The sequence below is a fragment of the Phascolarctos cinereus genome, unplaced genomic scaffold (assembly GCF_003287225.1).
Source record: "Phascolarctos cinereus isolate Bilbo 61053 unplaced genomic scaffold, phaCin_HiC Scaffold_5;HRSCAF=322, whole genome shotgun sequence".
Taxonomy (NCBI): domain Eukaryota; kingdom Metazoa; phylum Chordata; class Mammalia; order Diprotodontia; family Phascolarctidae; genus Phascolarctos; species Phascolarctos cinereus.
Window position 1 is genome coordinate 266,531,370 of NW_027555958.1, and position 15,990 is coordinate 266,547,359.

At 40.0% G+C, this 15,990-nt stretch overlaps 1 protein-coding gene across 2 annotated transcripts in view; it reads right to left on the minus strand.

Annotated features, from left to right (window-relative positions):
• DNAH17 (dynein axonemal heavy chain 17) overlaps positions 1-15,990 on the minus strand; it is a 224,254-nt gene that overhangs the window by 102,065 nt on the left and 106,199 nt on the right. Inside the window, exons 38-42 of one of the 2 annotated variants that reach the window (XM_020966020.2) lie at positions 13,071-13,228; positions 9,805-9,943; positions 8,088-8,315; positions 5,012-5,149; positions 1,477-1,609 (exon numbers count right to left, since the gene is read on the minus strand). In XM_020966020.2, coding sequence (XP_020821679.1) covers positions 1,477-1,609; positions 5,012-5,149; positions 8,088-8,315; positions 9,805-9,943; positions 13,071-13,228 — 796 coding nt within the window. Of the gene's footprint in view, positions 1-1,476; positions 1,610-5,011; positions 5,150-8,087; positions 8,316-9,804; positions 9,944-13,070; positions 13,229-15,990 lie in introns of those variants that run through there. The other variant, XM_078155824.1, reaches the window with a different exon arrangement.

Genomic DNA, 15,990 nt, shown 5'->3' on the forward strand with positions numbered 1-15,990 from the left:
GACAGGAAGTGGGAGGCAGCAAGTGTAGACAACTTTTTCTAGATGATAGCTTGAGATAGGGTCCGTGAAGATTTTTTTGGGGGAGACTTGGACATGTTTATAGGTGGCAGGAAAGTTGTCAGTATGTAGGGAAGGATTGAAGATTAGAGGGTGGAGTGTTATGTGGGGGTGGGGAATCTGTTAGAGAAGGTAGAAGGGGATGGATGAAGTACACATGTAAAGGGGAGGGCCTTGGGGAGGAGACATCACTGGAGACTAGACTTAGTAAGATGGACCAGCCACCTCCTAACTTCACAGTCACTCATTCAACAACATGGGCTACAAAGATAAATAATATGAGATGCTTGACCATGAGGAACTTATGTTTCAGAAGGGGAAGTTAGCTAAATGTCATGCCAATCACAGTGTAATAAGTTTACAAGTATAAAGTACTATGAGATCGAGTGAGAGAAAAAAAAAACTTCCAACTGGTTAGGTCAGTTTTGTAGACATGGCATTTGAGCTGGACTTTAGACAGTGGACCCTTTTGTTGTTCACTGAACTCAGCATTCCATTTCCAGCCAGTGCCTTTGTATGGGCTTTCTCTCATCAGTAGAATTCATTCCATCCTCACTCAGCTCTGCTGCTTAAAATCCTGAGCTGCCTTCAAGGCTTAGTTAAGGTGTCCCTTCCCATGGGAAATTTTTCCTGATCTTCCCTAGCTGTTAGTTTTCTTTCTCTTCTCAAATTATCTTCTGTTTACTTGTCTATATGTAGTAATCTCCAGTAGGATATAGAAGTGGTATAGTGGATAGATTGCCAGACCTAGAGACAGGAAGACCTGAGTTCAAATCCAGCCTCAAGAACTTACTAGCTGTATGACCTTGGGCAAGTCACTTAAACTCTCCCTCATTTCCTCACCTATAAAATGGGGGTAATAATAACATGTACCTCACAGGGTTGTTATGAGGATCGAAAGAGATAACAGCTGCAAAGGGCTTAGCACAGCATCTGGAACACAGTAAGCACTATATAAATGTTAGCTATTATTGTTGTTGTTGTTACTGTAATTGTTATTGTAGTCTTTTTCTAGGTCATTAGCCTGTGAGCTCCTAAAGAGCAGGGACTGTCTTTTGCCTTTCTTTGTATCCTCAATGCTTTGCACAGTGCCTGCAGAGCAGTAGGCACTTAGTAAATACTTGTTGACTGACTGAAGGATGGAAAGGATCTCCTGTGTGGAAACAGTGGCTAGCTACCTAGAAAGGTAGCCTGGCAACAGATCGTGGAGGGTCTTGAATTCCAGGCTGAAGGTCTGGATTTTATTCTGTAGGCAATGGGGAGCAATTGAAGGCTTTTGAGGAGGGCAGTTCATTCAGAGCTCTCCTGAATGACCTGCATCTGAATGCACTCATGGTATTTTCCTTCAACAATGTATAACATACAGCCAGTGTAGCCATGCAGATGGCAGCTACTAGAAGGAGGCTCATCGGTTTTTACCATCTTTCCACTCTCTTGTAGCAGGATTAATGATGCCAAAGAGTTCATCACATGTGACTGCTTTGGGGTCAAGATCCACGGCAACAGCTTTTCTTTTCATGTTTAGATAGGTCTTATTGAGGGATTTCAGGACCTAAGAAGAAAGAGATAATGGACATGTGATTAACATGCAATCGAACCCCATCACAGTTTTGGCAGGAGGTAAAATTTGTCTCAAGCATTCTGAAAGAATGATCCCTCTCCCAGAAAGTGACTAAAGGTAAGAAGCATCCTTGCACAGATAACTGTAAGTAATAATCCACACCCATGCAACAAAGCATGGGCATGGACAATCCCAACCAATAGATAATTCCAAGTCATTTTACTTGACTTTGGGGTGTTTATATGACTTTTTGAAAACAGTTTAACTTTTCTACTTCTACTTGCTTTCCCAAGCTTGTACCCATTGATGGCTATGGGAGATATATCTCCATGTACCAGATGGCAAAGAAGGAAGCCAATTTCAAATTTAAAATTTGCTGCCAATAATTCACATGTAGAAAAGTATTAAAATATGCATGGTAGCACTTTTTATGGTGGCAAGAACTGGAAACGAAGTGGATGCTCATTAGCTGGTGAATAGTGGAACAATTATGACTTATAAATACAGCGGAATACCATTGCACCATCAGAAATTATGAATATATTATGAATTCAGGGGAACAAACGATTATACAAACTGACACAGAATGAGATAAGTGGAACCAGAGAAATAATATACATAATGACTGAAACATTATAAATTAAAAGAGTGATACGATGAAACTGAAATATGAGTAATTGTGATACCCAGCCTTGGGCCTACAGCAGAGAGGAGGGAGTTTGAAGGGGGAGAATGTTGCATATACTGTCAGATGTGGCCACTTAATTGTTGTTCAATTCCAGGACCCAGGTTGCTGGGGAGTTTGGGGTGGGGGAAGGAGGGTAAAGAGTCTTTGTACAGAAATGACAATGATATCAAAACCAAAGCCATCCCCAAAAAAAGTTATTTAAATTTTTTTGAAAGATAAAGGCAAATGGGAGTCCATTAAAGGCAATTCTTATGTTAAGTGAGTCAAATGAAAAAAGAGACATTATCTTTTCAGATTCATTAGAAATATGCATAAAATGAAACCCAACACATCCTCAATTCCCTCATTTCAGATCTCACACTGACTAGAATGCGTAAGTACATACCTCAACTACACTACTACTCTGCATATTCAGTAAACTTGTAAGTGGAAGCATTTACAAAGATACTTTGCCAGACCAAACTCAGGTGACCCCAACCAGGAACTAGAGCCCTAACTAGTAATGCTGGCACCTTTGGAGAGTACCCCACTCCCAGCTAAAGATCTCATTTACTCATGGGTATTTTCTGGTACAGTCTAATCTGTATAACTTCTTCAATTTCTGCTTGCTGTTTTTCTTCAATAGATAAATAAGTTTACTTGATATTAGCTATTTATGATGATCTTTTGCATAATCAGTGTTTGATGAGAAGAAGCTAAATTGGTGAGTGTAAACTAAGGGATACCTTTTCTTTTAATAGAGCTCAGAGAAGTAAATTTTGTTCTAAACCTACCATTCTCTAGGTTATCAGTGTTTGAAGGGACTTGATAGATATAATCGTAGCCTAATATCCCTTTCAGAGAATGGTGGAAAGATCACCCAGCTTTGGTGGATCTCTTGGGGCCTGGTTGCGCCTCTCCACCCCCTGGCATATTGGTGGGTGGTATAGGTGTGGCCATTGGCTCACCTCTATACATAGACCACAACCTCTCTTTACACTAATAGACGACTTCAAGAATTGACATAAGCAAAAACAAAACAAAACAAAGCAAAACCTGTTGGCCAACTTTCTGATGATAAACTTCTGAACTAAATTGAGCAGGGCATTGGACTAAAGAAACACAGTCCATCTCTAGACACACTGCAGAAGCCTTCTCAATTTGGTAGGACCTACTGGGACATATACTTCACTGGCATTGATTTTGGGAACTCAGGGTTAATTTCATGGCAAGACAGTCAACTTAAAACAAGGATGAGACCACCCACCTAAGCAGCCAGAAGAAAGCCTATATAGCATGTGAATAGGTTCAGGACAAGTGAAAAAATTCCAGATGCTACATTTCTGAGGAGCTCAAGGAAGTATTGAGCTAGATGGACAAGCTGCCAGAAGCCCAAAGGGCCAAATTCTGAGGGTAGACCGAAAAAGAAGTTTTCTTCTTATTAAAGAATTACCTTCAGGCTACTCTCACCAAGTAGAAGTTTCATTTGGCCATGGGGGTGAAGGGAAGTTAGAGAATATAGAAAGTCAAGGTCAGCGCTGTGGACCTAGAGCTAAAGGTTGGGTATAGTGGCTTCCATGATGGCTGACAGCAAGTCCTACCAGATCAAATTCCTTGGCTTGGAAATAATAACTGAATTTACATGTAAAGGCTTGATTCTGGAAATGATAGCTAGTAGATATAGGGGTTAATCCAGTAAGAGAGAAGAAAAGAGGGAGACTAAGAAAGAGCTTTTCCTTAAAATGTACCGAGAAAGCTGGGATTGATTGGAACATTTATGTATCTGTAACTACTCTGTTACTTGTTACTGCATCCCAGGTAATTTCCCTGTAGGGCTTTATAATGACCATCTACATTGTTTAAAATTAGGTTATTGGGGCAGCTAGGTGGCACAGTGGATAGAGCATCAGCCCTGAATTCAGGAGGACCTGAGTTCAAATCTGCCTCAGACACATAACACTTATTAGCTGTGTGACCCTGGGCAAGTCACTTAACCCCACTGCCTAGCCAAAAAAAAAAGGGGGGCTGTAAAATTAGGTTATTACAATTTTTGCAGAGAGCTGAGAGGAAGAAAGGGCGTTGAACTCTTTCCATAGATGAACTGGGATTTGGGGTCATAAAGAAAAGAGGGAGGTAATGGTAGCTAAAAACCAGGAAAGGGTATCAGTAAGACTAATGAAGTTTTCTTGTTGATTCTAGGGGGGAAAGAGAGGATTTGTATTTTAGAGTAGAGCAGGGTGACAATGGGTTGTTCCTCATGGGCTTCCTCCCTCTCAACAAGTAATGCCATATTTAATGAAAGAAGAGCTGTCCCAGACATGCTGCCACAAGAGATTCCCTTTCCTTAGCCACTGCCATCTCCTCTTTTTGGTTCTGTGGATTCTAGTGTCTAGGATCCCTCGCCCTATCCCAATTCCTCATCCTCCATTCTACCAGCCCCAGGCCCCCATTACTCACTGCATGTCAAATTTGGGGGGTTGAGATTTTGTCTTGGGAGTTGGGTAGGGGGTGAGGGGAGGACAAGAGGAAAAGGAAACAAAACTCTGTCTTGATATTACAAAGGTACCCTGCCCCTTCACATTGTATCTGCTGTGGTGAAGAAGAAAGGGGAAGAAAGAGAACAAAAGGGTATTGGTGGGGTACAGGGGAGAGGGAGGGAATAAAGAAAGTTACTGTTAAATCCCTACTGTAGCCAAAAATCCAATTGCCCAAGCTGGGCAATTTACCTGGGATTTGCCAGTTCCTGCATTTCCGATTATAAACACAGAGTGTCTCACTTGTAGTAATTCCTCCAGCTGCACGACCTTCAGCACAAAGTTATCTTCTGCTTGCAACTGCAACTCAATAATGCTCTGCTTAATGATCTAGGATGGGCAGAGAAAGTAGACATTCTCTTATTCAACAGGCAAAGCATGAAGCAAAGACCACATAAGATCATATGAGAAGTGCTACTATTCTGTCTGCCCCAGAGAAGAAAATAGACTGGTAAGCAACAGGAGGGTTGCAAGCTTCCAACGGTAAATGGCAACACCTTCTCCTTCCCTCCTTCAAATTTGGGGAAAAGGAAGTGACTGGGATATGAGAATTCAGCACAAAGTGGTAAGATTAAGTCATCTGTGGAGATGTTCTCAAGGAATAGCCTATCCTGAGTTGGTTTGTTAGTATGTTACAGATGACCTGAGTATGTCCCCTTATTAAAGAGCCCTTCCAAAATCTCTTTAGGGAGACACCAACCTGAAGCTATATAACCTAAACATGTTCATTATAAATCTGGCTGAGTGTTGGGGCAATAAAGAAATGCAAAACACTATCCTTGTTTTTAAGGAGTTCCCATCCTAGGAGACATCACATAAATAACAACATACATACAAAATATATAGGGAGCAAAAAGAAATTTAAGGAGAGACATGTAAGGTCACTATATTTTTCTACACTAAAAACTGAGACACAGTCTGACAAAAGGAGTCTTTGTTTTATTTTGGTCATTTGATTTACCTAGACAATGGGAGAGAAGGTTTGAAACTGGGGCTATTTTAAATTTTGCACAGTCCCCATGAGTTTTGAAGAAGAGTTAGAGAGGAAAGAATTGGTAATGTCACTGAGGGGGAATGTGATTCCAGTTCAGGAGCAGGGGTGTTCTCCATAACTACGGCCAAATCTTCAATTCAAACTCCTCAACTGCCAAATGGCTTGCTTCTTTCTTGTATAGACCCAAGGAGTGTGACTTACTCTCTCAGCCAATCACAAGTTAGTTGGCTTCATCCAATGAAAGAGACTCTACAAGTTGATTCTGGAACTTTTTTTTTTGTACAACTTCTTGTGAGATTGTAGGAAGACTCCTTTCTATCTTGTATTCTAGGTCTTCCATAACTACATTAACTGAATTGGGGGAACCCTCTGGAAATCATATCCTCCTACCTCTTACAGTTGGTATTTATCTAGTCCTGCTCCAGGGAGAAAAGATAGCTCATGACAGAAGGTAGAAATACTTCCCATTGCAGAGTAGAAGTAGTTTATCATTAGACTACTTTTGTTGGTATGGGATAGAGTAGGGTGGGTGGAGGCATTTCTTAAGACTACACAGGCAAGCAACTTTCTGATGACTAATTCAGTTAACCAGGCATCTTATCTAGGGAATGCCCTGGAAATAAGAGGTACTGAATTTTAGTAAAATAGCTTTCTGGCTTTCAAGTGAGTCTATTTTGAGATCCCCTCACTTTCTCACCAGCCATTCACTGTCAGCCTCCTGCAATCTGGCTTCCCTACCCAAGAACTCCTTAAATTTACCAATGACCTCCTATTTGCCAAACCCAATGGCCTCTTCTCAATCTACCTTCCTCAGTCTTTCTGCAGAATTCGACACTGCTGATCATGCCCTCCTTGATTCTCTCTCCTCTAGAGGTTTCTTTGATATTGTTTTTACCTTTCTCCTATTACCTAATTAGCCACTCTTGCTATCTTTTCTGGTTTTTCTAAACCTTCCAACTCCCAAGAACACATGTCCCTAAGACTATGACCTCAGTCCTCTTTTCTTTTTAAACCTTCTTCCTTGAGATCATCCATTTTCATGGCATCCATTATTACCTCCAAGTGGCTGATTCCTCATATCTTTCTCTTCATCCCCAACCTCTCACCTGAACTTCAGGTACCTTTCCAACTGCCTGCCTAGTGGACATGTACACCTAGATAGCTTGTCAACATTTTGAACTCTAAAATATGTGAAACAACTCATCTTATAGGCCAATAAGTGGTATACTGGATAGAGTGCTGGATGCAGAGTCCAGTACTAAGGAAGATGAATTCAAATTCTGCCTCAGACACTTACTAACTCTGTGACTTTGGGCAAGTCTCTTAACCTCTGTTTGCCTTAGTTTCTTTATTTGTAAGACAGGGATAATAAAAGCACATACCTCCTAGGATGGTTGTGAGGATCAAATGAAAAGATATATGTAAAGCATTATATTGGCTACCATTTGGTAGCAATAGAAATGCTACAAATATTAGCAAGCTAATAATCTTGCTCTGAAAACCTGCTGCTCTTCTTCCTAACTTTCCTGTTTGTTGATGACACCATCTTTTCCCTAGTGACTCCAGCTCAAAACATCAGTGTCATCTTTGACACCTCTTTTCTTCATTGCCAATAAATTACCAAGTCCTGGCAAGCCTACCTTTGTCATAGCTATTGTGTTTCCTGTCCTTTCTATTTCTACTGCCAGGTTCTCCCCATCATAAGTCTATTTCCATCTCTATTGGACTGCTGCTCTCCAGTCTCATCCTGATCTTTCCAATCTGTATATATTTGCACACACTAACTTGCATTCTCGGGACAGAATCTTTCCACACCTGCTGATGAAACCTTCCCTTTCTTGAAGGCTTAGGTCAGGTACCAAATCCTCCAGGAAACCTTCTCTGATTCCCCAACATAAAAGGGATCCTTCTCTCTGAACCTCTGAGGTCAGTCTGACCTCTCCTTTGCTCTTATCTTATTTGAACTTGTATAGTATTTATTTGTGTATATGTCTTATTCTCCTACTAAAGGCAAGCTCCTGGAGTGCAAGAATTGTGTAGCTTTTCATTCCTAGTACCTATCACAGTGCCTTGCTTTCAAACAGCTGATGAATCAATAAATGGGTAAATGTTGAATATCAGGAAAAAGACACAAGTCATTCATCCCTATGTTTGCATATAACACTTAGGTCGTAGGAATGAACCAGACTGATGTACTGTGAAAATAGAGAGGAAAGAAGGTCACAATTACACTGGGCTACGACAAGATTTCTTAGTGTCTAGAAATAGCCTTACCTTTTCAAAATTTAGATCTCGTTTTCTAGGAACATCCAGAGCTGGGAACAGATCTCCAATCAGTCCCATAAACACAGGCAAGTCATCTGTTACTATCTTGGGAATATTAAAATCTCTCAGAGCTCTCATGAGGACTTGGTCTTCTGCACGGGTCGGATCTCCTCTTTTTAGGGAGCCAGCTACTACTAGCACAGATTTGATGGCCCGCAATCCCCAGTCATAGTGATCCTGCCAGACAAGTGATGAAGAACATCAGCATTTTATACCAGCTCTGTGGACTTCACAACTATATCAAGGACTGTCTGTGCTTCTGTATCATCTCCCTTTCTCACTGGGCTTTTGTGCAGCACATTGCTGCCTCCCTAAAAACCCAAAAGATGCCCTTCTGTGTATATAGCACCAGGACAACTGCGAATTTTAAGAAATCTGCTTCTGGGGACTGTTGCTACTTTTTTTCAGGTCCAAGTGCATATTATTTTGGGTAATCAATTCTAAAATCACATCCTAAGCCCCCAGCAGTGTAATACTATCAGACCAAGCAAGAACAACCAATCTAGTAGTAAAAGTATTTAATTAGGACATAAAACAATGTATATTACAAGAGATAATTAAATAGTAGAATCATTCTCTTCCCCATACAGAAATGGGTATGGTCTCTTGAGGTGATGGATGGTGAATAAATCTCCCAGGAAAAATTGATGAGTGGGTGGGAAAACTGTCTCTCCACATATGGGAAAGGGTAAAAAAAATTGCCAATTAGCAAATTTGCCAATTTGATTGCCAAAATTAAATCGCAAAAAATTGCAATATAATGCCAAAAAACTGCCAATCAGTCTCCTTTTAGGATTCTCTCAATGACTAGCGTGGAGATTTATTTCAGTCCCTTGCGGTTAGTTTTACTTCAATACTGGCTCTTGGAGTTTAGCACTCTCTGAGTGGAATTGATCACCTGATATGTCTCCTCTGAGTGTACCTGAAGCACCAGTGTTTCTCACTCAGTAAAGTGTAGCCCTTTTCTAGCTCACACTACCTGACCTAATCTCCATGTCCAGATGCAATCTCCCAGGATTTTGATGTCTTGGAACTTCCTGTAGTATACACAAGCCTCAGCATTGTGAGAGCTAGACATCACACAAAAGAGCTACCATTAAGGGCAGCCTACCCCCATTGCATGACCTAGTTGTGTTTTTTACACCTTGGGAAGTTAAGAAGGGAAAGAAAGCAAAAATAAAAAACAATCCTGTCAAGACATTGTGATAATGGAGTGTAGGTGTTCAGATTTGAGGCTATGTTTATAGAAGTGGATAAGAACAACAATGTTATCTACCTTCAGATCAGTTTCTGAAAACATAGCATGCTAATTCCTAATGCCTTAGCAGACAGGCTTTTTGAATCAAGGAGGTGGCTTTCTAAATGATGTGATACGAGTAATCTGCGGAGGGTTCCTTAGAACCAAAACTATCTGGCAAAATTTCTCCATTATTAATGATGCCAAGAACAAATTATCTATTATATTCAACAAGCATTGATAGAACATTACTTTGAACTACATTAGCTCAGTGTAAGTCACTGTTAAAAATTCATGCCTTTGAGGTAAGTCATAGATACCTCCAAATTATTGTCAAGTATGGAACATTCAGGAAACAGAACTAATCATCTCTCCTTCTCCTTTCCATGGTCAACTTTATAAATCAAAGCATAATATGAAAAGACATACCTGCTTAGAAAGTAGCTCTTTGCATAAGGTATAGAGAGTGATGAACTTTCTTGCCAGAAGCCTAGCATCCAGAAAGCCCTCAGCAACAAGCATGATCTCACATATAAGTTCAAAATCAGGGACAACCATAGCACAGGGCCTGAAAGAAATACAGCCTAATCAAGACCCTTTTTTTTTTCTTCCCAATCCCACTATGTCTTACCTGTTGGCCACGGCACAACATACTAGCAATTATTTTTTCAGGCTGAGCAGCTGATAAGTCTTTGGGCAAATTGAGTGTTTTCTGTGTGGTCAGTGAAGAATGTGGGAAGAGTGTGGATTGCAGAAAGGCCTGGTGAGGCTTGGAGAATCAGTGCAATACTATTCCTGTGGTGTTGAATGTCCTGGGTTTACTTCCCTCATATCTTCCTTGTGGTGTGCATGGTTAGTTCCTGTTCCTGGCTGCCTGTGTAGGTCCAATGTTGTATGTCTGAACTGGTTCAGAACCCAGATGGCAGCTACAAGAATATATAGAGTTGAGTGATGAGGAAGCTATGTTCTACATTCATCCTAGAGCTGCCTATCTGATTATAGAAATGGCAGAAATGTCTTCTATTTTTATTATTATTATTTAGGCTTTAATCTTTTCCCTTTTCCTCCAAGTAACATCTTCTACCTTGAAGGGCCTTTCATTAATCTCATATACATATAGATCTGGTAGAGAAATAGTATTAAAATATCTCCTTATTTCTTTTCCCTCCCCCCACCTTGACTTTATTTTAGATATTTTCTCACAAGATAAACCATTAACCTAGTTCTTTCTTTATTTTCACATGTAATCTGAAAATATGTTCATTTGGGAATTCCAGGGCTTTCAGGTGAGCATACAGTCAAGAATACACAGCCCCACTCCCAGATAATGAATTCACTAATTCATTCATTTATTTAACAAAAATCTATCAAGCTCCTGTGAAATGTGTTGTGTTAAGTGCTCAAGTAGATACAAAAATTAAATGAGAGTCTATTACCTCCCTTCATGAAGTTTACTATCTAATGGAGGATGGGGGATATACACACAGTATAGTAAAACAAAGTAGTTCATTATAAATGCATAAAGGAAGTGAAAGATGCTATCTAAAATAAGAGGGGGAAAGATAATTACTGTTTGTGGAGATTAGGGAAAGTTTCACAGAAGAGTTGGTATGAGTTGGGCTTTAAATGACAAGTAGGAATAGGAGAGGACTTTTAAGGTGCAGGGAACAGGGTGAACAAAAGTGCAGATGCAGACAAGTATGAAACATGTATGACAGGTAATAAATGCAGTCCATTCCAGCTAGTGCATAAAGCATGTAGAGGAGAATAGTATGCTATACAGACGGAAAGGTAAAATAGCACCAGATTGTGAAAGGCCTTAAATGGGAGTCTAAAGAGCCTTAAAAAGTCAATAGGGATCCACTTCTGGGTTTTGAGAAGAGGAGTGACATAACCTGATTTATACGTATGGAAAATAAATCTGATTTTGGTGTGAGTGATAGACTAGAGGAGGGGAAAGATTAGAGATGGGTGAGTATTAGGAAGCAAGCGCTATAGTGCATTTCATTCATAATGAGAGCCTGCATAAAAGATGTCAGAAATGGGAACAGGAGAAATATAGCGGAGACAGAATCAGTAGGACTTGGTGAGAGGTAAGGGAAAGAAAAAGACAGGAATAATACCACTGATGGAAATACTCAAGTTAGAAAAAAGAAATCAGTTTTTTTGGGAAAGATTAAAAGATTACTTTTGGACACATTGAGTTTGAAGGGACAGCAGAACAGGTGCAGATGCCCTGGGAGAAGATTAAAATTGATCCTGTATCATTTATTTTTTGATCCTATTTACAATTATTTGGTTTTGTCTTGTAACTGTTTAAGTCATGGTTCTCTTACTCTCAACTTGGTTCAGAATTCAGCTGGCCTATAATGAGTTAAGTTTAAAAACTCAGCTCTTCTGTTAATCACTAATCTATTCTTGCCTCAAGGAATTTAGCTGATCTGAACCCAAGAGAGTAGGGCCTAATATCTTTGCTGATATTGGTGGAATTTTACCTGATCACTGATGATGATTTTACACTTACATCCTACACCTCATTAGTGTAAGAAGGAAACTCATGGTGTAGAAACTCCATGAGTTTCCTTGCTACACTAATAAGGTCCTAAGGACCAAAAAACACATATATACACATATGTGTGTATGTGTATAATATCTATTTTTTATTTTTTCAAAAATCCTTTCTGACAACAGCACTGGGAAATATGAATTCCTCATTATTTAGGACACCCATATAAAATATTCCTTAGCTGAAATGATGTCACTAAGCTATCCTTCAAGGATGTCTGGTTTGCTATCTTGCACCTGGACTCAAACAATGAGCACTTCTTAGTCTCAGGAGAAAAGAAGAGGGGTCATTGCTAGCCCCCATTACCAAACTTCCAACTCATCATGTTCTTCCTTGTGCCTCAGCTCTGTAACCAATCATGGTTTGCTTGATCTCATGATGTCATATACTCTTTTCTGTTCTTTGTTCTATATTCCCCAAAACCTATAAAAGGGGAACTGTCCTGTTGCTTGGGGTCTTTGGCATAAATAGAGGCAAGCCACTGACCCCTTTTTATGTTATCCTGTGTGGAGAATTGCCTCAGTTTACCTTTTTGTTAAATTTCACTCACAACACCTGTAGGCAACTAGAGACCTGGGTCTGGAGCTGAGATCAGGGTTGAAGCCTTGAGAGGGAATGACTGAAGAGGGAAGTATAGAGAGAAAAAAGCAAAGAACAGAACCTTAGGGAAGAGGAAAAAGAAAGAAGTTCCAGCAAAGGAATCAGAATTGGAGAACCAGGAAAAAAATGACTTGGAAGCCAAAGGTATCCAGATGAAGACCGAAGTAAAGAGGTCTTTGGTGACCTTTGAGAGGGCAGTCTTAGTAGAAGCAGAAGCTAAGATGTAAGGGACAAAGAAGTGAGTGGGTGATGAGTAAGTGAAAGAAATAGGTGTAGATTTTTTTTTTCCAAGAAATTTGCTAGTGAAAGGGAGAAATGAGATGGGACAATAGCTCAATGGGATATATAGCTGAAGAAAGGCTTTTGGGAGGATTAGGGAGACCTGAGTTACTTGTGGGCAGAAGTGAGGAAGCCACTGGAGAAGGGGAGATTGGAGACCTGTAAAAGAGAGAGAATGTTTGAAGACTCTGATCTACTTTACTACTAAAGCCATTGTAGGTTAATATCATCATTATCTGTGTACATGTACCTGAACAAAGCTTTTAAGTTTTCTGGCAATTCTGCCCGTCCAGCATAACCTGGGTTCATGGTAATAAACATGCCCACTGTGGGGATGAGTTTTATCATCTCTCCAAGGAAATTAAATGTTTTCTTCTTGGCACGAATTGCATCTTGGACACATTTTACCTAAACAGCACAATTACATAAAAAGAGAAAGTTATAGCATTTTAAATGTAAAAGAGATATATTAATTTTTGTTAGCTCGAAAGGACTCTGAATTTCCAAAATGATTCATCCATCCACACACACCCTCACCCCCTTTCAAAATAGTCATTCCATAAGGCAGCTAGGTGCTGCAGCTGATACAGCACCAACCTTGGACTCAGGAGGACCTGAGTTCAAATCCAGCCTCAGATACTTACTAGTCTGTGATCCTGGGTACTTAACCTCAATTGAAGCAAGAAAGAAAATTAGCCATTTTACAATTCCCTAATTTACACTTAGATATAATGGATAGGGGGCCAGCAGTGGAGTTAAGAAGACTGCTGTTCTGCTTCTTTTTTTTTTGGCTAGGCAGTTGGGGTTAAGTGACTTGCCCAGGGTTACACAGCTAGTAAGTATCAAGTGTCTGAGGCTGCATTCAAACTCAGGTCCTCCTGACTCCAGAGCCGGTGCTCTATCTACTTTGCCACCTTGCCTACCCCTGCTGTTCTACTTCTTGAACACACTAACTGTGCAACCTCTCAGGGTCCCAGGCAACTCTTTATAACTCTATGTTACAAAACACTTTGCTGATATTGGTGGAATTTTACCTGATCACTGATAATGATTTTACACTTACATCCTACACCTCATTAGTGTAAGAAGGAAACTCATGGTGTAGAAACTCAATGAGTTTCCTTGCTACACTAATAAGGTCCTAAGGACCAAAAAAAGCATATACACACATATGTGTGTATGTGTATAATATCTATTTTTTATTTTTTCAAAAATCCTTTCTGACATCAGCACTGGGAAATATGAATTCCTCATTATTTAGGACACCCATATAAAATATTCCTTAGCGGAAATGATGTCAGTTTTCAGGTCTATAGCTGGAATTTCGGGAGAAAGCCTGTGCTTTCATTTTTGTAATCAAGTTGGCAGTAGTAGCTGCTATAGCAAATAAAACAAATAAATTGTATGGGGATGTTATGCTGCAACTTCTCTCTGTACCACTTGATGGAGTCTAAAATTCATTCTTAATTAAACCCATTCTTCAAATACTGACTGCACTGTTATGTGCACACTTGTTAGAGTCCTAATTTCTTTACTTGGCACACCTGACTGGATTCCTCTGAAATTATCTGTAGAGTAGAATATAATTGGCGCCGTGGCAGAGACAGAGATTTTGAAATTTCCATTCCCTATACATATCGTCAGCCTCATAGTTGGTCCTGCTGTTAGATAATGTGTGTTCTCCATCTCAGCACAAAGAAGGGAAAAAATGAAGTTAAGAGCTCACTATACATTGCTCTAGCACTGGAGGGAAGCTACGAGGACACCTAGTCTAACTCCCTCATTTTACTCAGGAGGAAACTAAACTCCATAGAGGGAAAATGACCAAAACCTAGGTCTTCTGACTCCAAATCCATGCACTATCTGACTCCCTTGTTACTTATTAGCCATTCTCATATATAGAACTTGGCAGGTTCTTAAGAGGTCTGGCCACTCACCACAAGCCAGTAGCAATATAGCCTAGTTTAAAAATCCTTCCTGAGAGTTCTCACCTCCAGACCTACTTAGGCTTCTGGTTTTAATTCTCATCCAGGGTTTGTCCTTCCCTCAGACCCTTCTGGGCCAGAAACAGCTTGCGCTACCTCTCCTACATCCTACCTGCCTGTGCCCTCTGACAGAGAAAGCCATGATCAACAAAACCTGAATCTTCCCTTAATTCTCTTGAGCCTTTTTTAAAAAATTATTTTTTTTTTAGTTTTCAACATTCACTTCCACAAGATTTTGAGTTCCAAATTTTCTCTCCATCTCTCTCCTCCCCCACCCCAAGACAGCATGCATTCTGAGTATCCCTTCTTCTGATCTGCCCTCCCTTCTATCACTCCCTTTCTTTTATCCCCTTCCCCTTCTATTTTCCTAAGGGCAGGATAGATTTCTATATCCCATTGCCTGTATTTAATATTTGTTTTTAAAACTTTGGGTTCCAAATTCTCTCCCTTCCTCCCTGCCTACCTACCCCCATTGAGAAGGCAAGCAACTTGATAACAGGTTATACATGTGTAGTCATGCAAAACACTTCCAGAATAGCCATGCTGTGAAACACTAACTATATTTCTCTTCATCCTATCCCACCCACCATTTATTCTATTCTGTCTCTTGACCCTGTCCCTCCTCAGAAGTGTTTGCTTTTGATTATCCCCTCCCCCAATCTGCCCACCCTTCTATCAATGACCATTTTTTTACCCTGAAGGATTCAACTCAGTTTTGCTGGGGAGGTGATTCTTGGTTGTAGTCCTATCTCCTTTGCCCCCTGGAATATCATACTCCATGCCCTCCAGACCCTTAATGTAGAAGCTGCTAAATCTTGTGTTATCCTGATTGTGTTTCCATAATACTTGAACTGGCTGCTTATAATATTTTCTCCTGGACTTGGGAATTCTGAAATTTGGCTACAATATTCCTAGGAGTTTTCTTTTGGGGATCTCTTTCAGGAGGTGATTGGTGGATTCTTTCAATTTCTATTTTGCCCTCTGGTTTTAAAATATCAGGGAAGTTTTCCTTGCTAATTTCTTGAAAGATGATGTCTAGGCTCTTTTTCTGATCATGGCTTTCAGATAGTCCAATAATTTTTAAGTTCTCTCTCGGATCTATTTTCCAGGTCAGTTGTTTTTCCAATGAGATATTTCACATTCTCTTCTATTTTTTCTTTCTTTTAGATTAGTGTTACAGTGCCT